Source organism: Podarcis erhardii (genome assembly GCF_964252035.2).
Source record: "Podarcis erhardii genome assembly, chromosome: 6".
NCBI classification, from domain to species: domain Eukaryota; kingdom Metazoa; phylum Chordata; class Lepidosauria; order Squamata; family Lacertidae; genus Podarcis; species Podarcis erhardii.
This window is the reverse complement of record NC_138510.1, coordinates 100,273,037-100,294,941: the sequence shown is the minus strand read 5'-3', so window position 1 is coordinate 100,294,941 and position 21,905 is coordinate 100,273,037. Positions and strand designations below refer to the sequence as shown.

At 45.3% G+C, this 21,905-nt stretch overlaps 1 protein-coding gene and 1 long non-coding RNA gene across 6 annotated transcripts in view; one reads left to right on the top strand and one right to left on the bottom strand.

The window, feature by feature from the left end:
- Positions 1-7,403, top strand: part of LOC309344766 — a 117,329-nt gene extending 109,926 nt beyond the window's left edge. The window contains exon 3 of the long non-coding RNA XR_014157873.1: positions 7,176-7,403. This is a non-coding gene — a long non-coding RNA (uncharacterized lncRNA). The remainder of the gene's footprint in view (positions 1-7,175) is intronic.
- The window catches only part of ALDH9A1 (aldehyde dehydrogenase 9 family member A1), a 29,295-nt gene continuing 8,710 nt past the window's right edge, over positions 1,321-21,905 (bottom strand). For 4 of the 5 annotated variants that reach the window (XM_081867338.1, XM_081867340.1, XM_081867337.1 and 1 more), the window contains exons 3-12: positions 11,260-11,405; positions 9,259-9,388; positions 7,410-7,544; positions 6,436-6,632; positions 5,610-5,750; positions 4,543-4,731; positions 3,606-3,693; positions 2,847-2,988; positions 2,393-2,505; positions 1,321-1,848 (exon numbers count right to left, since the gene is read on the bottom strand). In XM_081867338.1, the coding sequence (XP_081723464.1) occupies positions 1,754-1,848; positions 2,393-2,505; positions 2,847-2,988; positions 3,606-3,693; positions 4,543-4,731; positions 5,610-5,750; positions 6,436-6,632; positions 7,410-7,544; positions 9,259-9,388; positions 11,260-11,405 (1,376 nt within the window). In that variant the 3' untranslated portion in view covers positions 1,321-1,753. Of the gene's footprint in view, positions 1,849-2,392; positions 2,506-2,846; positions 2,989-3,605; positions 3,694-4,542; positions 4,732-5,609; positions 5,751-6,435; positions 6,633-7,409; positions 7,545-9,258; positions 9,389-11,259; positions 11,406-11,927; positions 12,062-21,905 lie in introns of those variants that run through there. The other variant, XM_081867341.1, reaches the window with a different exon arrangement.

Sequence of the window (21,905 nt, the reverse complement as noted above, 5' to 3'; positions counted from 1 at the left end):
ATTTTTCTCCTCAGAACAGGCAGGAGGGATATGGGAGTAGCCCTCTAACAGAGTCCCCCCCCCCCGCCCCCGTTTCCCTTCTTCACCTGCTTGGAGGTGCTAGAATTCAGGATCAAAACCTTTCTCTTTAGAGTTGTCTGCTTTGCCATGTGGCCCCTGGAGAGGAGGCAAAGGTCTTCCAGAGGCATTGTCCCTCTGGTGTTATTTATTCATCATTCCCAGGAAACAGATTCACAACATACCACGTTCGGCTTGCCACACCTGGCTTTCTGCTTGCATCTTTGGGGCAGGTATGGCCAAACTTGGCCCTCCTAATGTCTGGGACTACAACTCCCATCATCCCTAGCTAACAGGACCAGTGGTCAGGGATGATAGGAATTGTAGTCCCAAAACATCTGGAGGGCCAAGTTTGGCCATGCCTGTCTTTAGGGTGTGTTGGCCACATGCCTTGTGCTATTTCTGCATTGCAAGTGGCTGGACTAGATGGTCCTTGGGGTCCCCCAACACTACAAGTCTAGATTCTGTTTTACAGGACAAGCACAAAGACCCCAGACTTACTTTTCCAAGGGCAATACTGGCCCTAAGAAGCAGAGTACGTCTTGCTCAGGCTGTAGAGAAGGAAGTCTGGCAAATACTCCTCAAAATGCCCCTTTCCCCTCTTACAGACTAAGGGAAAGGTCACCTGCAATCCCTTAGAATCCTAGAATTGTAGAGTTGGAAGGGACCCCAGGGGTCGTCTAGTCCAACCCCCTGCAAGGCAGGAATCTCAGCTGAAGCATCCATGGCTCAGTGGGGAAGCCAGAGAGGGAACCGCTGCTGCTGCTTTCCCACAATCTGTGAGGAAGGAACATGTGACAGATTTTGTTCCAGGTGGAGGTAGAGGCTCCCAACTTTGGGGAATTGATTCTGAAGCTAGCTGATAACCCGCTTTTTACAAAATACTGCAGTGACATTGCTTCCTACATAAGTGGCATGGTTTGCCAGAGAGCTCCATCCCTCTTTAAAGCAGCCATGGCTCCTTCCCACCTGGGCACAGCTGATGGCCTCTGGGTTTAGGGCAGTTCCACCAGAGGCAGATTGCATTCACCATGTGAAACTGTCACATGTGGGTGAACAATGCAGCTTGTCACCCCTGCCAGCCCCCCCCCCCCGGTTGAATTTTGCATTTAAATCAAATAGCTATTAGGGACCCTATGGATCGCATGTCTGTGATGGGTGCACGGGGACGGCTAAACTCTGTGCATGTATATATGCCCACCCCTCCACCTCCACAGCACAGGTGTCCCTTGACGGCAAAGAGAGTTATTACCTCTTGCTCTATGCAATTAATACTGAAATAGCAGCTCTTTTATTTGCTCAGAAAACTTTGTACAAAAGTGCCAGATTAGAAAAGGTAGCAGATATATATGATCTACCTTCATTGCGGTAGTAGATGTCTAGTTACCTGACAGCTAAAATAGAGAGCTCGCAAGCAGATACGTTGTCACAGCCCCTCTAAATGGGAGCAGGTGGTTTTTGGCATGCACTGCTCCTAAAGTCAGAAAATTAGGCAAGAGGCAGAATGTGAGAACTGGTGGATAGGAACGTTTTCTCCTATCTTCACCGTGAATTATTTCAAGGAAGCAGAGTAGAATAAGGGAATTCAAAGAAAGAGAGGAGCAGCAAGAGCAACACACACTCTAGCCCCCCTCCCCCCATGGCACACAGCACTTCGGTCGAGTGTTAGCTGGAATAAATGGACAAGACCAGGCCATTAGAACAATGTTTCCACGTTGCCCATCTCCACGTAGACAGTCTTCAGCTGAGAGTAATATTCTATTGCTGCTTCGCCATTCTCTCGGCCAAACCCTGCAAGAGAGAGGTCCATGGTAAGACTGCAACTTTATGGCTCCCTGTGAGAAGAACTCTGGAAAACTGCATGGCAGGAATTGCACCATGGAATGGAGAACATAGCATCTGATGCCACTATTTGCTCTTAAAAATATGGTTTTCCTTTTGAAGGTTTCAGAAGTAAGCTTGCTGGCAACTTACCTGTGAGAATGCAAAGGACCCAAGGGAAGAGACTTCCTTACTTAAGTGTATGTACAGGTGAACCTAAAAGCTGGAGTTAGCATGTGCATGTCCTTTCTCACAGGGTGAGCACTGCAAACAACAGATGTATGTATCTCCAACTGTTTCAGGCAGGCTGTATGGCCAACACCCAGAACGACCTTAAGCCAGAGGAACTAAATGACATCAGGATTCTTGGCGAGCACCACATCCCTCTGGAAGGCTGCAGCTCTCTTGGTCCACAATCCAAGCTTGGCTAATATTTCCATTCCCTTTTGCCAACTGGTATGTAATATGCTGAGAACCAAAGCCCAGCACTGTTGCCACCAGCTGAGCAGCTCACCTGACATCTTGTATCCTCCGAAGGGCAGCTCCACAGGGCTGACGTTGTAGTTGTTGATGAAGCACATCCCCGCCTGGAGACCAGCCACGACTCGATGAGCCCGTTGGATGTCCCTAGGAAGCAGAAGGATGGGGTGAAGCACCAGTGTGTCTCCCAAGGCCCAGAAACCCTGCAGTGTTCCCTGGCCTTCCTATGGGACAGGCTAGAGTAGGCCAAATGCCACTAGGCACAGTTGTCACTTCGGAGGAATGCCAGCTGATGAGGATAGCACACAATTCCAGCTGAGCAGAGGCAGCAAGCATTTGCCATCATGCTCTGGGCTGATGTGCTGCTTCCCAACTTGCTTCTTCCACAGATGCCACATTACAGAGCAGGCAGCCCCATTTACTGTCCAGTCTGGCCCGTTTCATTTTCCATCTCCCTTCCTGAAACCTATGCCCTTCCTTGATGGTACCTGGTAAAGACACCTCCTGCCAGGCCAAAACGAGTGTTGTTGGCTCTTTCTAGGACTTCCTCTTCGGTGTCAAAGGGCAGGATGGACATGACAGGTCCAAAAATCTCCTCTTGTACACATGTCATGTTGTCATTACAGTTTCCTGAGAGCAACACAGAAGTGATCAAATAATATTAAATAGGTATGCAACTGTTCTGAATGCACAAGTGAGGAAGAAACAGATTCTCCCACCCAGTTATTCTGCAGTTATGAAACAAATTGGGATTTCAGAACTACCTGCTTGTTGCTTTAGATCTGGACAAACTATCAGCCTGTAAATCTATGCAAGTTTATTTGAAAATAAATTCCACTTTGTACAACAGGACTTGCTTCCAAGTAAAGTGTGGACAGGAGCTCAGTGCCTGACAACTGAATTATTTACTGCACCCTCAATACTCTAAATATGAAAGCTTCCTGCATAAATAAAACTACTATGTAAGGAGAAGAAATTACTTCTCTGCACAGGTTATTTATAGTACAGAACATTCAAACATGTGGACCTTGAATACCATCCCAAACGAATCATCTGATCATGTAGTTCAGATCATAGCATTAGGCGCCTGCAGAACAATGAAAGGGGCCACCATCCTTTCTCAGCCTCAGGAAAGATTATAAGGAAGCCAATTTCTTCAGCTAAAAATGCCATACAAATCTGTGCACTGTGCTCATCTTCCATGGTACTGACCATGTTGGAGAATCAACCAATAATGGGGTTCATACCTAGCACACAGGGAGACATGTAAAAGCCACCACTCAACTTAGGGTCATCTGGCACATAGGCTTCTCCTCCACACAGCACCACTGCGCCCTGTAAATGCAAAATGTCCAGAGCAAACCATTAGACTCCTTAAAAGGAAACTATGGGAAGCATCCAGTGAAGTTGTTGCGTTAGCCATGGGTTTCTGGTTGTGCAATGGAATTTCCCCTCTCCGTCTCTTTCCCTCCTTACACAGCCTCCCCAGATATGCTCCAGAGGGTTGGGCAACTCCCAGAACAGATTTAGGGAGAGGAGAGGGAAGGGAAGGGACAGAAGTTGCTGCAATAACAGAACTACTTTGCTGGACAGTGCCCTCTATTTATAGTCCTTTGACCAGTCCATCCTAGTCTCCATAGGATTCTTTTGCAACTGACAGCATTATTCAGTCTTGAAAAGAGCACCATGCAAACAAAAGTCATAACCCTTGCCTTGTCCCTTTTGAGGGACAAAGTCCTTAAATGTGAATAGTTAAATGGTCTAGAATTCCTTGGGCTTATGTTGACTCTGGATTTCATAACCTTTAATCTTGCAGGGAGAATGTACTCCAACAGATCTGAAGCGACCTGCTAGATCCATAAGCAAAGAACTGACAGCATGGCCACCCCTGCAAAAGAGCCCTATTTATTTGCTTGACATGAATGGCTGAATCTGCTGTTGCTACTTATGGGGAGGCACAACACTGACAGCACATCCCACGAAGTCAACTTTCCTGTAAGTTATCAGGAACTGTTCAGATGTAGTCCCTCAGAACCTAGCAAAAGAGGGGAACACAACTTCATATATATCAAAATTCCATGTATGCCTTGCCAGGCACAGCCTTTGTGGTGAGCACAGAATATGGTGTCTGTATGATGTTCTCGGGGTGAAGAGAAGCTATCTGATATACTTCATGACTCTCACCTGATCCTTTGCTTGTTTAACAAAGCTCAACACCTTCTCCAGGTGGGAGTGGTTGATAAGTGCTCCCATCCGTGTGTCTTCCAGCAGGGGGTCGCCAATTTTGATATTCTGTGTCTGTTTCATGACTTCCTTGGTGAAGGAATTCAGTATCTCGCTTTGCACAAACACCCGAGTGCCATTGCAACAAACCTGAGGCACAGAGAGAAATCTAAGAAAGTACCAACCAACCAACCAATCAACCACACCTTGCTTGCTGGCTCTGGTAGCCACAATGAGCCACCTGCTCACTGGATCTTTGGCACTGATTTTAAATCTCCTGGGAATGGAGAAAATCAGACTCTTCCACACAGTACAAGAGTGTGAGCTGTAGTGCCACTTTTTGCATAGCAAACAAATGTTAAAATATAAGAATAGCACTGAAGTGTCTTCTTATGTGTCCTCTGAATATTGAGAATCTAGCCCACCAGAAAAACTGGAGCTGCCCTCCCTTGAATGAGATAAGAAAAAAGTTTGTTGGGAAGTAGAGCAGAAAGATTTTCTTAGAACCCTCAGTGCCACCATGTGGGGAAAATATAAAGAGCAGACAAGAGTGAACTACGGCATAAAGCAAAGCAGAAATGGCCTGAGACATTTGGGTGTCTATGGCCCAAAATCCAAATGGAACTCTGTGTCAGTAAAAAATATAATCAAACGTCATATTCTTGTTAGTGGTATCTTGAAGAAAGTCTGACTTACAGTTACAACATGAGTACTCTTGATGGAGCCTTATGGCTTCAAGTTCAAGAGTGGACTAAATACAACAAGTTGCATCAAAGGGGCAAATGTGAACCTAGCAGGCCCACCAGTAAGAAAGGGATAGGCCTTGCCCTCTTGCCCTAAATAGTTGGGACTTTACAGGCATCTGTTTTCATGCCAAGATCAGATTCTCATTTATCTTAAAAACCAAGGCCTTCCATGCTGCAGTAATTTAGAAATGACTGCTTTCTTTTTCAGCTGTAGAAGAATGTTACCACTGAACTTTGGACTTCCCTGACAAGACATAAACAAGCTCCTCAGGAGATCCACACCTCGCCTTGTGTAAGGAAGTTGGCCATGAGAGCTCCTTTTACAGCATTCTCCAGGACACAGTCAGAGAAGATAATAAGGGGGGATTTGCCCCCCAACTCCAGAGTAACTGGCTTGATCCCTTTGGCTGCCATCTCCATGATCTATTGAAGCAAAGATGGAACAAGCTGTATGAGCAACACAAGCAAGTCTATCACAACTCTGCAAAATCTCTAGACAAGTGAAAAGGGACACCCTCATTTGGGAGTCTGCTGAATAAGCATCTATATCTTTTGCTTATGGAAGATACTTTCTGGTGATAAGTCAGGATTAAATGTCAAGCAATTCTGAGCCTACAGTGATGTTACACTAACACTGTCTTCCATGCATAAAAGCATTTTGTAACACATGATAGATTTAACCACTCAGGGCTGAAATTTCATCTTGCTTTTCATGTGTCCTTGCCAGACAATTCTCCAGCAACATGGATTGAAAGGCAGGCAGTGAAAGGCTAGCGCTTTCCCCAAAGGATACAACATGGAAAGCTCCGACTGTAAGTACAGTGTTGACATGCTTTATATCTGCGGCTTGCTCAAAACACACTGTCCTCTAGCAATTCAAAAGCCCAAAGGGATTTGACTGAAGGGAATGGCAAAGGCATAAACATAAACTTCTCCTATCCTGCTCTCTGGGGCCTCTCCAGCTGGCCTTCCCCACTCCAGAGGCATGCCAGGTACTCCAAACTGGCCTTTGCATCGTATGCTTGCGCTCCTGTAGACTTACCACCTGGGAAGCCAGAGGGCTAAACTTTGCAGTTCAATATTGTCAGCTGGCATTGGTGTCCTGTACCTTGATTCCTGTAGGAACGCTCCCGGTGAAAGAGACCTTGGCCACATTCGGGTGCTGGCACAGGAACTGGCCTGTGGCAACTCCACCTTGCACCACATTGAAAAGCCCTTTAGGAACTCCAGCCTCATGGTAGATCTCTGCCAGCATCACGGCGGAGACAGGGGTGAAGGGAGAAGGCTTGAAGACCATGGCATTACCTAGGCAATTCACATGGGCCAAGGGGGAAAGAACAGCTGTGCATTAACTCTATCTGGAGGTGCAAAGGAGAAAGCTGGGGTGGGCAATGGATTTGGCCTCTCTGATCCCAGCTGAATGCCCAGTCCAACCATGATTGTTGAGTAAAGGCTTCTACTAGGGACAGAAGCAAGAAATGTAGCTACCACAATGCTCATCCCGCAAATCCCCATCTTAATTTGGTGGCCTCACAATCCACATTAATGTGTTCTCTCTCCTTTACGGGGTGCAGGTGGCGCTGTGGGTTAAACCACAGAGCCTAGGACTTGCCGATCAAAAGGTCGGCGGTTCGAATCCCCGCGACGGGGTGAGCTCCTGTTGCTCGGTCCCTGCTTCTGCCAACCTAGCAGTTCGAAAGCACGTCAAAGTGCAAGTAGATAAATTGGTACCGCTCCGGCGGGAAGGTAAACGGTGTTTCCGTGTGCTGCTCTGGTTTGCCAGAAGCGGCTTAGTCATGCTGGCCACATGACCCGGAAGCTGTACGCTGGCTCCCTCGGCCAATAAAGCGAGATGAGCGCTGCAACCCCAGAGTCGGTCACGACTGGACCTAATGGTCAGGGGTCCCCTTTACCTTTACCCTTTACCTCTCTTCTTCATCTGCCATTTATATACTTGACTTTATAATATTGCAGAGTATTGTTCCCTATTCCATGCATGGGCGCCCTACAAAGCCACCCCCTGGTACTAGCTGTTGGGATGACATCCACATTCTCACTCCTCATATAGAGCATCTCTTTTACCACAGGCCAAAGCCGGGGCAGACTTCCAGCAGGCAATCTGGAAAGGGTAGTTCCAGGCTCCTATTCCAACACAGACTCCAAGAGGTTCTCTTCTCGTATAAGCAAAGGATCCGCCGGGAAGCTGGATGTGCTGGCCTGGACAGGAAGGACAAAGCAAGATGAGCAAGAGCAGCACAGCTGGTCAGAGTGGCTTGCAAAGTAAAAACCACAACAAACCAAACCAAAACATTTTAAAGAGGTAAGAATAAAAAGAGTATAAAACATATGGTATATTTTATATTATAAAACGTAAAGGTAAAGGTACCCCTGCCCGTACGGGCCAGTCTTGCCAGACTCTAGGGTTGTGCGCTCATCTCACTCTATAGGCCAGGAGCCAGCGCTGTCCGCAGAGACTTCAGGGTCACGTGGCCAGCGTGACAAGCTGCATCTGGCGAGCCAGCGCAGCACACGGAACGCCGTTTACCTTCCCGCTGGTAAGCGGTCCCTATTTATCTACTTGCACCCGGGGGTGCTTTCGAACTGCTAGGTTGGCAGGCGCTGGGACCGAACGACGGGAGCGCACCCCGCCGCGGGGATTCAAACCGCCGACCATGCGATCGGCAAGTCCTAGGCGCTGAGGTTTTACCCACAGCGCCACCCCCCACATTTTATATTATAAAAAGGATTGCAAATAAGTCCCCATTCCTTGAGTCCATTTGAATGGCTTTTTGCTTTGGATTCTGAGTGCAACCTGAGGAAAAAAGATTTCATTTAATTGCTCCAATTTACCACCTGTGTCACCAGTGACTGCAGATATTGATTTTTAGCCACTGCATGATCTTCCAGCACTATATTCAAATTCCCAAAGGTTTCTTTATACTGGTAGTTTTCCTTAACTGTATTTTTGAGGTGAAAGGGTTCTGTTTTGCTTTGTAACCTAATAGTTTTTGCATTTCTTCCCTCATGGTGCTTTCTGTGATATGCTTTCGGCTCTGAATTGGCTACCTGGGCGGGCTGGGTGATACCTGGTTTTCAACACTGTGATCTATCAGCAGCTAAATATTGGGATATGCTGATACATCCACTACCCAAGTCATCTCCCCATTCCACAGAGTGAAACTCCCCACGTGCCCACTGGAACCTAACAAATTCAGCATGGAAACATTCTGTAGGGGCCCTGGTTGGTTGTGGCTGCCTGTGAAGTTTCTTTCTGCAGCTTTAAAAAGAAGAAATAATGCATTTTAAATATTAGACTAGTGATGGGGAACCTCCAGCCTGCTTATTCGGCCTGCTAGGTCTCAGAGGTTGGCTCAGCAGGTTGTTTGGGGCAAAATTTGCCCATCATATGTGATGACAGGTGCAAGAAAGCTCAAGCTGTGGATACAAGGAAGAAGAATTGAGAATGCTTTAAGTGCACTCCCAATTTTTCCTTTGCATCAAGAAGTCACTGCTCTTTAAACTTGGCACCTTTTTTGTTGCACCACATTTAAAAAGGGCCAACTTTCTGATGCAAAGGAGGAACTGGTAATCCTGACTCTTTCCTTTGTAGCTGAGCCACCTGATGTCATATTAGTTTCAGCAAGTACACAACACTGCACACACGGAACCATTTTTCATGCCCAGTAGAAGAGCTGGACTCCAGACATCACTGCATAAAGTGGAATACAAGAATTCTAGAAAAAGTAGCAAACCATATTATCTAAACAACAAATGTTTCCTGTCTGAACATTCAGGCTCCTCCCATGACTTGAAGCTGTTACCCACATTTGACTTCTGTACTGTTCCAAGGAGTGTATTAGACGACATGGGAAGAATGAAAAAATACAGAGCTAATGGAACAGAACTAACAAATGGAGTTGCAGACTCTCACCTGCTAGGGAGCCAGCTAAGCCAGCATAATACTGCAGACACTGCCAAGATGTATCAATATCTATTCGGGCTTCAGTTATGGATTTGCCATTATTGATTGTTTCCAAGGTAGCTATTTCTTCCCTTCGCTCCTAGAATCCCAACAGAGACACAGTATGAATCAAACTATGCTAGCAGCAAGTGGAACTGGAATTAAGTGGCTGCCCAGCTTCCTTTATATTCCACCAAAAGAAAGTCTGTGCCAAAAAAGCTAGAACTGCGAAGTGATATACATTTGTGCATATTTCTTTGTGCTCTATAATCAGCTATTTCTAGCCATTCATTTATTAAAATAATGTATATACCACTTTTGAAGCAGAACATGCCAAGGCAATGTGCACTATAATAACTGAAGACAATTCACTAAAACACTACATTTATAAACATTTATATCTGCTGTGTCTAAGGAACAAAAAAAAGGTACCGTATTTTTCACCCTATAGGACGCACTTTTCCCCCTCCAAAAAGGAAGGGGAAATGTTTGTGCGTCCTATGGGGCGAATGCAGGCTTCAGGAAGCTATCCGCAAGCCTTGGGAGCCCGGCGCGACTTCTCTCGGGCTCCCAGGGCTTGCGGATGCAGCCTGCAGGCTTTTCAGGGAGGTGGGGGAATTCCCCCACCTCCCAGAAAAGCCAGGAGAAGCCGCGCGCTCTTTAAAGGGATTGTGCGGCTTCTGCAGGCTTTTGCGAGGGAATCCCTCCACCTCCCAGAATAGCCAGGAGAAGCCGTGCAGCCCTTTTAAAGAGCGCACGGCTTCTGCCGGTTTTGCGGGTGCCCTGCAGAGGCTTTGCGCGCAGCCGTCCCCAAGGTAGAAGAGCAAGACGGAGCCCTCCGTCTCGCTGTTCTGGCTTGGGAATAGCCTTCCTTTGCACGCAGCCATCCCCAAGCTAGAAGAGCCAATAGAAGCTGCGCAGCCCCTTTAAAGAGCGTGCGGCTTCTGCGGGAGGTGGGGAATACTCCCAGAGTTTGTCGGGGCTGGTGGGGGAAGGCTTGCGGATAGCAGCCTGTTCTGGGGACTGAAGCAGCCCCGCGCCTGGGGGGGGGGGAATAATTTTTTTCTTTATTCCCCCCCCCCCAAAAAAAACTAGGTGCGTCTTATGGGCCGGTGTGTCCTATAGGGCGAAAAATACGGTACAACAGGAAGGCCTCTATGAACAGATACATTTTTAGCAGCTGGTAAAATAGCAGTACTTTTGGCCCCTGCTGGATGCTCAGGGTGTGTGGGGGGGGGCATTCCACAAGGTGAGCAGCACCATGGAGGAAACATGCAACTCCAAGTAGCTGTAACGTGTGTGTCGGCAGGACGTGGCAGGACCAAGAGGGCTTTTCTCTTGAACTGCTCTTATTTACTACCAGCAACCTCCTGCAATGAGCCTTTAAGCAACTTGCAAAATAAAAACAAACATTAAAACATATCAAAATACCACTAAAGTACAAATAATTCAGAATAATGCAATCAGCCAACAAGAATAAAAACCACCTTAACTCTTTTTGGTGAATTAAGCAATGGCTATATGGCAGAGGCATAACGGCAGCTATGCTCCAAGGGCCTCCAAGCACATGTCATATAAAGCAGCTCTGAGCAGTATGATAAGGTTGGGAAGGCAAGGACACCCCAAGGCTTTCAATCTGAGCAAAGGAGACTTTTACTTACCTAGAGCTGTTAATAGGTTAGTGATTGACACAGCACTGCAAACCAGAGTCCACAAATCTGGCTTCAAGGGGCAAATGCACTTCCCTCTCTAGCAACCTCTCCTTCTATTGACACCTTGCACAAAATCTCCTCTCATTCTTCAAGTATTGCACAGAACTCAGGAGAAGAGAGAGGCCAGCAGCAACCACAAACTAGAGTTATTAAGCCAAGTCAAAATTGGTGGGCAAGGGCTGAAAAGGTATCCCCTTGGAAAGCAGCCAACGCTGCCTGAGAGGAGGCTGGGCTGGCTCATGTGATTTTTAACACATACCCGGATTATCCTGGCAGCCTCCAGCAGGACAGTGCTCCGTTCCATGCCTGACTTCTGACTCCATATTTTAAAGGCAGCCTGTGCATTTTGCACAGCCAGATCTACTTCCTTCTCTCCAGAGAAGAGAAATTTGCCAATAACTCGCCCTGAAGGGAAAATAATAACAACAATAATAATTCAGGTTTCTAAAGCACAACTTGTTAGCATACCTCTGTCACAAAAAGCTTTTACAGAAGCAGGTCTTGCATTTTGATTTTATGTTACTATTACAGATTTATCTGAATGGCCACATTCCTTAATTTTGAAAAGCCACAATCCAGAAAGAGGATTATTATTTATTACATTTGTATACTGCCCTTCATCCACAGATCTCAGGAAGGTTCACAACATAAAAATATACTTAGACCAATGCACACTTAAAAACAAGCACCCAAGATAGTCCACATTCAGCAACAAGAAAAGCAGAATTCTGCACAATCATACTGATTAAGCAAGTTTAATTTGTAAATTGTTTGCTTTGCATAATGTATCCTGTTTCCACCAGTCATTAGGAAGGTTAAAAATGGAGGCAAAACTGGTTTCTCCTACATTTCCCCCCATGCTTTTACAGTTCTACGATGAGTTGACTGAAAATCTTTTGAGATGTCAATAGCTATTACTGTACTTACATGCTTAAATCATATGTAACTGTAAGATCCAGAAACTTGGTAAAGAAAGTATTTTTCAGAGTTCTTGGAAAGCTGCCTTTTCTGCACTTGCAACGGATTGGGCTTTCAGACTCCTCTTCCCCAGGCTGGTTCAGGCTGCCTGGTCAGGGTGGTTCTCACAGGTTACTCTGAGCTGTTTCTTCTTCTTCTTCTTCTTCTTCTTCTTCTTCTTCTTCTTCTTCTTCTTCTTCACATTTGTGCCACTGTCCATTTCAACTAGCTTCCCGCCACTCTCAGCAAGCTCTGATTCTATCGTCTCTTTCTTCTTCTTCCTTGATTTCTGCTTGTAGCTCTGAAGAGTCTGAGGTAGATGAGGCTGCTGCTCCGTGTTCCCCAACACTCTCCATGACCTTCTTTGTCTGGCTCCACTGGGACGACTTCTTTTACGCTTTCCTTTCCAGCAACCCACATAGTTATACTTCCAGGCCTGGGGATTTTTCTCATGGGGCTTGCTGTGAGTGTCCAGTAAGACTCGCCTTGATCATCATCGTCTTCTGGGCAGCTTTCGGGACAAGCACCCACTTGTGAGCGTAGGTGTCTTTTCTATTATCACATGCTTGATTTTTGGCATAACTCCATGACTGCAAGTACTGCAGTTGTCATCAAGGTACTGGCTGTCCAAATGGCCTCTCCTTTTGTGCTGATAACAACTTTCTTATGGACTTTGAGGCTGTCTTCATACCACAGCAGGCCAGGTCACATGCTCTTTTCACCATAACAAACGGCGTTCACTGCATTGTCCTTTATAACCAGTCGCTTGTAGGATGTCTTTTTTTAAAATATAATTTTTATTAGCAGGCCAATCAAATCACATTATTTCCAAATCACATTAGTTCCAAATTATACAGCCAGATTTTTAAATTTTTGTTGGGGGTACTCATACTTCAAGCTCCGAACAGGGGTCCAAGCATCACTTATATTGCTGCTTTATATTGCTGGATAGACAGTTCTATCCAGTTCTGTCCAGATAGTCTCTTTATCACTTTCCTCATCTTCTTGTTGTTATCATATATTCCTTTCTTTGCGATCTCTGATAATCTTCACAAGTGGGTTGAAAACAAACATCCTCTGTGTGGGTTTTACACTCCCCAAAAATCATATCACATAAGGACAGACGCCATTTCCACACCTTCGTAAAAAACTTTCCCTCAGTCTGTCCGTTGATTTCCCCAGGCTTGCCAAGCATATCTCAGAGGGCTCTGCCAGGTCTAGATCACATTCCGATCACCATTCACACTCCGATGACCCTGGTCCTCCTCCCCCCGTCCTTCTTAGGCAAGCCTGTCTTGGCGAGACGCCATTTAAACTGCGTCATAAAACTTTCCTCCGTTCTCCGATGTTTACCAATCCTCTCTTTGATCATAGAATCATAGAATCATAGAATCATAGAGTTGGAAGAGACCACAAGGGCCATCGAGTCCAACCCCCTGCCAAGCAGGAAACACCATCAGAGCACTCCTGACATATGGTTGTCAAGCCTCTGCTTAAAGACCTCCAAAGAAGGAGACTCCACCACACTCCTTGGCAGCAAATTCCACTGTCGAACAGCTCTCACTGTCAGGAAGTTCTTCCTAATGTTTAGGTGGAATCTTCTTTCTTGTAGTTTGGATCCATTGCTCTGTGTCCGCTTCTCTGGAGCAGCAGAAAACAACCTTTCTCCCTCCTCTATGTGACATCCTTTTATATATTTGAACATGGCTATCATATCACCCCTTAACCTCCTCTTCTCCAGGCTAAACATGCCCAGCTCCCTTAGCCGTTCCTCATAAGGCATCATTTCCAGGCCTTTGACCATTTTGGTTGCCCTCCTCTGGACACGTTCCAGTTTGTCAGTGTCCTTCTTGAACTGTGGTGCCCAGAACTGGACACAGTACTCCAGGTGAGGTCTGACCAGAGCAGAATACAGTGGCACTATTACTTCCCTTGATCTAGATGCTATACTCCTATTGATGCAGCCCAGAATTGCATTGGCTTTTTTAGCTGCCGCGTCACACTGTTGGCTCATGTCAAGTTTGTGGTCAACCAAGACTCCTAGATCCTTTTCACATGTACTGCTCTCAAGCCAGGTGTCACCCATCTTGTATTTGTGCCTCTCATTTTTTTTGCCCAAGTGCAATACTTTACATTTCTCCCTATTAAAATTCATCTTGTTTGTTTTGGCCCAGTTCTCTAATCTGTCAAGGTCGTTTTGAAGTGTGATCCTGTCCTCTGGGGTGTTAGCCACCCCTCCCAGTTTGGTGTCATCTGCAAATTTGATCAGGATGCCCTTGAGTCCATCATCCAAGTCGTTGATAAAGATGTTGAATAAGACCGGGCCCAAGACAGAACCCTGTGGCACCCCACTAGTCACTCTTCTCCAGGATGAAGAGGAACCATTGATGAGCACCCTTTGGGTTCGGTCAGTCAGCCAGTTACAAATCCACTGAGTGGTAGCATAGTCAAGACCGCATTTTACCAGCTTCTTTACAAGAATATCATGGGGCACCTTGTCAAATGCCTTGCTGAAATCAAGGTAGGCTACATCCACTGCGTTCCCTTCATCTACCAGGCTTGTAATTCTGTCAAAAAACGAGATCAGGTTAGTCAGACATGACTTATTTTTCAGAAATCCATGCTGACTATTGGTGATCACAGTATTCCTTTCTAGGTGCTCACAGACTGTATGCTTAATGATCTGCTCCAGAATCTTCCCTGGTATTGATGTCAGACTGACTGGGCGGTAATTATTTGGGTCCTCTCTTTTCCCCTTTTTGAAAATAGGGACAACATTTGCCCTCCTCCAGTCTGCCGGGACTTCGCCTGTTCTCCAGGAATTCTCAAAGATGAGTGCCAGTGGTTCTGAGATCACATCTGCCAGTTCTTTTAATACTCTCGGATGCAGTTCATCTGGCCCTGGAGACTTGAATACATCTAAACTAGCCAAGTATTCTTGTACTATCTCCTTAGTTATTCTGGGCTGTGTTTCCTCTGCTGAATAATTTGCTCCAAATTCTTCAGGTCGGGCATTGTTTTCTTTATCGGAGAAGACTGAGGCAAAGAAGGCATTGAGGAGTTCAGCCCTTTCTGTATCCTCTGTTTGCATTTCACCATCTTCTCCTCTGAGCGACCCCACTGTTTCTTTGTTCTTCCTTTTGCTACGAACATACCCATAAAAGCCTTTTTTGTTGCTTTTAACCTCTCTAGCAAGCCTGAGTTCATTCTGTGCTTTAGCTTTTCTGACTTTGTGTCTACACGTGCTGGCTATTTGTTTGAATTCCTCTTTGGTGGTTTCCCCCCTTTTCCATTTTTTGTACACATCCTTTTTTAATCTTAACTCAGTTAAGAGTTCTTTAGATAGCCACCCTGGCTTCTTTAGGCACCTTCCATGTTTCCGTCTCATTGGTATTGCCTGAAGTTGTGCTTTTACTATCTCCCTCTTAACAAACTCCCAGCCATCATGAACTCCCTTTCCTTTTAGTATTACTGTCCATGGGATCTCACCCAGCACTTCCCTAAGTTTTATGAAGTCGGCTTTCTTAAAGTCAAGAAATTGAGTCCTAGTATGCTTGGCTGCTCCTTTCCGCTGTATAGTAAATTTCAGGAGAGCATGATCACTCGCGCCTAATGATCCTTCCACTTCTACCCCACTAACCAGGTCATCAACATTGGTTAGGACCAGATCTAAAATGGCTGTTCCTCTTGTTGCTTCTCCCACTTTCTGGACAATGAAGTTGTCTGCAAGGCCAGTGAGGAATCTGTTTGACCTTATGCTCTTGGCTGAGTTTGACATCCAGCAAATATCCGGGTAATTGAAGTCCCCCATTACTACTATCTCCCTTCCTTTTGCATGCTTAGCCATCTGTTCCAGGAAGGCATCATCTATGTCCTCCGTTTGGCTTGGGGATCTATACTAAACTCCCACAATGAGGTCCCTGTTATTCTTCTCTCCCTTAATTTTGACCCAAATGCTCTCACTTTGGCTTTGAGGTTCTAAATCCTGGATCTCTTCACAGGTATACACATCCCTGACATATAACGCCACTCCTCCTCCTTTCTTGTCTGGTCTGTTTCTCTGAAATAGATTGTATCCCTCCATTATTACATTCCAGTCGTGGGACTTATCCCACCAGGTTTCAGTGATGCCTATTATGTCATATTTAGTTTGCTGTACCAAGAGCTCAAGCTCATCTTGTTTATTACCCATGCTTTGCGCATTAGTGTACTGACATTGAAGTCCATTAATCATTCCCCCGTGTCTCTTATTTAAGGATTTTTTCCTCCCATCACTAGGTCTGCGTGCTGTTTGCTCCATTCGGTCTATGACATTTGGACTCCTACCTTCAGGAGCATTGTCTCCCTCCCCCACATTAGTCAGTTTAAAGCCCTCCTGATGAGGTTTCTGAGATTTTTGGCAAAAACATTCCGCCCAACCGTTGTGAGGTGCAGCCCATCGCTTGCCAGAAGTCCATCTTCAAGAAACTGCAGTCCGTGATCTAAGAATCCAAACCGTTCCTGTTTACACCATTTGCAAAGCCAGCTGTTCACTTCCACTATTTTTCTCTCTCTCCCTGGGCCACGTCGTTCAACTGGGAGGACAGATGAGATGACAATTTGTGCATTTAATTGCTTCAATTTCCTGCCCAGAGCCTCATAGTCTCTTTTGATCTTCTGGAGGCTATTGCTTGCAGTGTCATTGGTTCCCACATGAACCAAGAGGAAGGGGTATTTGTCAGTGGGTTTTATGATTCCTTGCAGTCGTTCAGTTACATCTTGGATCTTAGCCCCGGGGAGACAGCACACTTCCCGAGACATCTTGTCAGGCCCACAGATCACTGCTTCTGTTCCCCTCAGTAGGGAATCCCCTATCACCACTACATGCCTCCTCTTAGGTTTGGTCGGGGTTCTTCCGTGAGCTGTCCGTTCCAAGGTCGCCTGCACGTTCCCTGAGGACTGACTTTGCTTCTCGTCTTCATATACCTGATCGACTGTAATGAGGGAGAGATCCTCAAACGGAGTCTGCTCTTCGTCTTCCATGCTAGGGGAGAGGACCTCAAAGCGATTGTGTATTTCTAAACAATCAGAGCGAACCCTGGGCTTCCTACTTCTTTGAGTCACGTTTCTCCATATATCTGGCTCCTGTGTTGGTGAACTAGCCGCCTTCTCAGGGGAGTCCCCTGTCTCCTCCTTGGTGGAGATGGTGTGCTCTGTTGCTTCCAAGAAGAGCTCCAGCTCTCTAATTCTTTGGAGGGTAGCTACACGTTCCTCCAGTTGCTGGACTTTGTCTTTTAAGAGGGCAATCAACATGCAATTGCTGCAGGTAAAGCTGCCTGCAACCTTTGGCAAGATGGCAAACATTGTGCAGGAACCGCAGGCGACTGCAGCTGTTCCCTCACTCTCCATCTTGAGAATGTGTCGTTGGGGGTGGCTACAGCGGTCCTCCATCATAAGAAGCGTGCAGACAGGACAAAGAACTCCCCACCAAAAAAAACCCCCAAAAAACCCTAGGTCTCCCCCGACAAACGTTTGAGACTAGCTCCCCTAAATCTAAAAGATGGATCAAACTGCGCGCGCCGCTAGGCACGCGCCGCTGCCCTGCAAGCTCTGATAAGCTCCTCCCACAGCTAATCACCTACCTCAACAGAAACCCTGCCCCCTCTGACCTTTGCACAGGGAGAACAGCTAATCAGCCACAAAGAAACACACACAGGAGGAAACCCTTTTTGCTCCTTCTTCAGCTGCTGCCCTGCAAGCTCTGATAAGCTCCTCCCACAGCTAATCACCTACCTCAACAGAAACCCTGCCCCCTCTGACCTTTGCACAGGGGGGCACAGGAATCAATAATTCACTCCACACAGTTCTTGAATTCCTGCTTGTGATTAATAAATTGCAACGATTCTTCTCTCTGGGGTGGAGGGTTATTAATACTCACATAAGGCAAAAAAAAAAAAAAGAAAAGTTTTTTCCTCCACCCCCTTTCCGTTTCACTCCAAACATACCAGTCTCTTAATGGTGATTCATCACTTGATTTATTTGTCCTGCCCGTCGCTCCGCTCACAGAGATCCATTAATCAGCAGTCTTTACTCCCGATCTTCGCTTGATGTATGTGCTTTAGCTTCTTTCCAATTATATATTTCCAATTATATATTTCGAGCTAAAGCGAACCAGTGCACTGATTGGAGACAGCGTCAGGAAGAGCCGACTTCACCCGAGGGCTTGTGCCAGGTGTCCGCACCCTCTTCTTTCGAATCCAGGGGTGAATTATGGACACCACTGGCAAGGCAGTCCCCCGATCTCCTTGGGGGGGCCGGGAAGGCTGCATACTTCCCATAGCAGCCTCTTAATTACCTCGTGTGGGTCAGAGAGATGTTATTGTCGGCCATCTTCCAATGTGCCACCTGGTGGCCCCCGTCGCTTGTAGGATGTCAGCAGCTTCTCCAAGGGGAAGATCACCCTCCTGAGAGAAGTCTCATACTTGCTGTTGTCATATTGCCACTAGGCATCCAGCACTGTCCTTCTCTCCCATGACCCCAGATCACACTTGCCAAAGCTCCTGCTTCTGACCTGCCACTCTCGGCAACAAGCCCAGGTGCACACATAGCATCCAGATGCAGGTCCTGGCTGCACAGCTCACCCAGAAAGTACCCAATCTTCTTTCTGGTTCATATTCATATGCATGTGGCTTGCTCAATGCACACAATCAGACCCCCAGGCACTTTGGGGTCCAGCATGCCACTGTGCAGTCTTCTCAACATGGAGGATGCAGCAGACCCAGACCACCACTTCATAGAAGGGCTGGGAGGCTTGTTCTAATTGATGAAGCCCATCCTTACACACTCGCCAATCACTCTCCTTAAGAGATTGCAACCGGAAGGAAGGAGTGTGTAGCATGCTGTCCTCACTTTCAGCTTGTCAAAGTTCTTGAGATGTAAAGGCCATTGTGATATGTCCAATTGAGCCTCTCTGGATTCAGGCTTGACAAGGAATTCTTCTGAATATTGTACATCAGCAACTATTTATTGGGCAAGGTTTCTATTCTTTCTTTTTCCTATGCTTCTTAAGAGACAGTGTGGTTCATCTATTATCTTCTGCATAGGACTGCAGGCTGTGTGCTGAACAGGAAAAGCTATTTATTCTGCAACATGGCCTACCAAGAGGAAAAGCTTGAAGCATCCCATCACACCCATGCCTGCACCAGGGGTAGGCAATTCATGGCCCTTGGCCTAATTTCATGAAAGTGGCGAGGGGGAAAACCAGAAGAAAAGGGCAGGCAGAAACTCACTTACAGCTCTGTCCCTGCCCACCTTTAGCAGGGTAATTAGCCATAAGAACACAAACTGATGTTCGAGACTAAAGTATTATAAATTTGGTTCTTTGGTGTCAATGAACAAGATAATAATTAAAAATAAAATAAGCTTATATAAGCAATATTCTATGCCAATTAAATTGGGTGGGAAATGGTCTGACTTCTCAGACACGCTGGAAACTCAGCAACCTCTATCCCATTTGATGGCACTGCAATGGCATCAGGACACTTTGGTTTATGATGGAAAATGCATTACCACAGATTTTTTTAAATTGCCTTTTCTCCCCAAATAGTTTTATTGAATAATATAACAAGCCAAGTTCAATATTTGCTTGTTGTTGATTTGCTAACTGTAGCAAGAAAGTGATTTGCCAAATATTTGACACTGCACATCTCTGAAGAAATTGCTCCAAAAGGTTTGTATTGAAAACAGGACCTGACATTATATTGTGTAGACAGACATATAAAGAGACATATGTCTCTGAATAAATGGTGTTTATTTATTGATTATTAGAGAGGGGGGAATCCATGCTTGAGGGAAAATGATACAGTAAAGTATCAATGATTTTTGGTAAATGACAAACAATAAGACTCTCTAACTTATCATAGAATCATAGAGTTGGAAAGGATTCTGAGATTCATGTAGTCCAACCCCCTACAATGCAGGAATCTCTGCTTAAAGCATCCCTGACAGATGGCCACTCAACCTCTGCTTAAAAACCTCCAAGGAAGGAGAGTCAACCACCTCTCGTGGGAGACCGTTCCACTGCCAAACAGGTTACTGTCAAAAAGTTTTCCCAGGTGTTTATTTGGAATCTTCCTTCTGGTAACATGAATCCATTGGTTCAAGTCCTACCCTTCAAAGCAGGAGAAAACAAGCTTGCTTCATCTTCCATATGGCAGCTCTTAAGATATTTGAAAATGGTAATCCTATTTCTTCTCAGTCTCCTCTTTTCCAGGCTCCCTCAACTGATCCTCATAAGGGTCCTCATAAGGGTCTGGAAGCTGGGCTTCCAGACCCTTGATTACCTTGGTCACCCTCCCCTGCATATGTTCCAGCTTGTTAACATCCTTCTTAAACTGTGATGCTGAGAACTGGACACCACAAGCAGGGATGAAACTAGACTTGATTTCACCTGGGTCAAAAACAAGGTTTTAGGAGCCTCAATGGCGCCCCTCTGAAGACTTCACCCGGGGCAAAAAAACCCTGGCTAGCCTTACCATAGCTATGGCTCTTCCACAAGGCAGAATAGAGCAATTCTATTGCTTCCCTTGTTTGGGTCACTACACATCTGTTGATGCAGCCTAGAATAGCATTCCCTTTTTTTGCTGCTGCATCACTCATGTTTAGCATGTGGTCTACTAAGACCCCTAGATCCTTTTCACATGTACCTCTTATAGTTGACCAGGTGTCTTATAGTTGTGCAGCTGGTTATTCCTGCCTAAGTGTAGAACCTTAAATTTGTCCCAACTGAAATCCATTCTGTTAGCTTGGGCCCAGTTTTCCAGTCTGTTAAGGTCATCTTGAATCCTGATTCTGTATTCTGTGGCATTAGCTCCCCCTCCCAGTTTGTTTTCTACAAATTTGATGAGCATCCTCTCAATTCTTTCATCCAAGTCATTTATAAAGACACTGACCAACATCTTTATAAACATCTTTATCATTTATTATTGTTACAGCAAATACAATAGTTTAAAAAATACACGTGTCTGGACAAAAACCAGTACTCCACTGTCTCCATTATTTGCAAGTCTTGCATATCAGCCCTCAGCCACATTTTTTTACCAATCAGCAAATTCAAAGTTCAAGCATTAAAAGATAAACAATTCAGAATGCACCTTGGCACGAGTGCAGCCAGCCAGCAGCTTCAAAGGTCATAGATTCCTGTTTCTTCTGGTTGGAATAAATCTAAGCCAGAAACTTATTTGAATAATGTAAATAGTGATGTTAAATTCCCGAGAATAATCTTTTGGAGAAAATTCTTGAGAATATTCTCAATTAATGAAAATATTGGAGAATTTTCATTTAAAATAGTAGAATATGGCACCTTGTACCATTGAATGGCACTGCAAAAACCAGTTACTGGCACTAAATAAAAATATAGAAACAACAACTGTTTAAATCAAGGCCACCTCACATGCTGTTACACATAATTGTATAGGCCAAGGTACTTTAAGTGTATAAAGCATTAAAGCTACTTTCTGTAAAAATAATCACACTGTATGGCCAAGGGTATAGAATTGCTAAGAATAAGATCACACCAAAATAGAAAAAAGGCTATTACATACAGTTGAAATACATATGAATTCAAATGTTCATCCTATTAAATGAAAAGCACTTTTAAAACTAAAAAAAAAAAATATTTTCTGTAGCTCACATTTCAAAACTGCCAATGGTGAATGACACAAGACCCAGTAATGTAACTGGATCAAAAAAATCATTATTCATTACTTACACTGCCAATATCACAGCTTGACTTATTATTTACTAGGTTTTTTAAATGAGTGTTGTAAAACTGGTTCTTACACTAGAATTTACAGTTTGTGGAGTGAAATTTTCTAGTAGAGAATATTCTCGAGAATATTCTCATTCTTGATAATATTCTCACCTCACATCACTGAATGTGAATGCTATCTAAAATGCCAAGTCAATAGC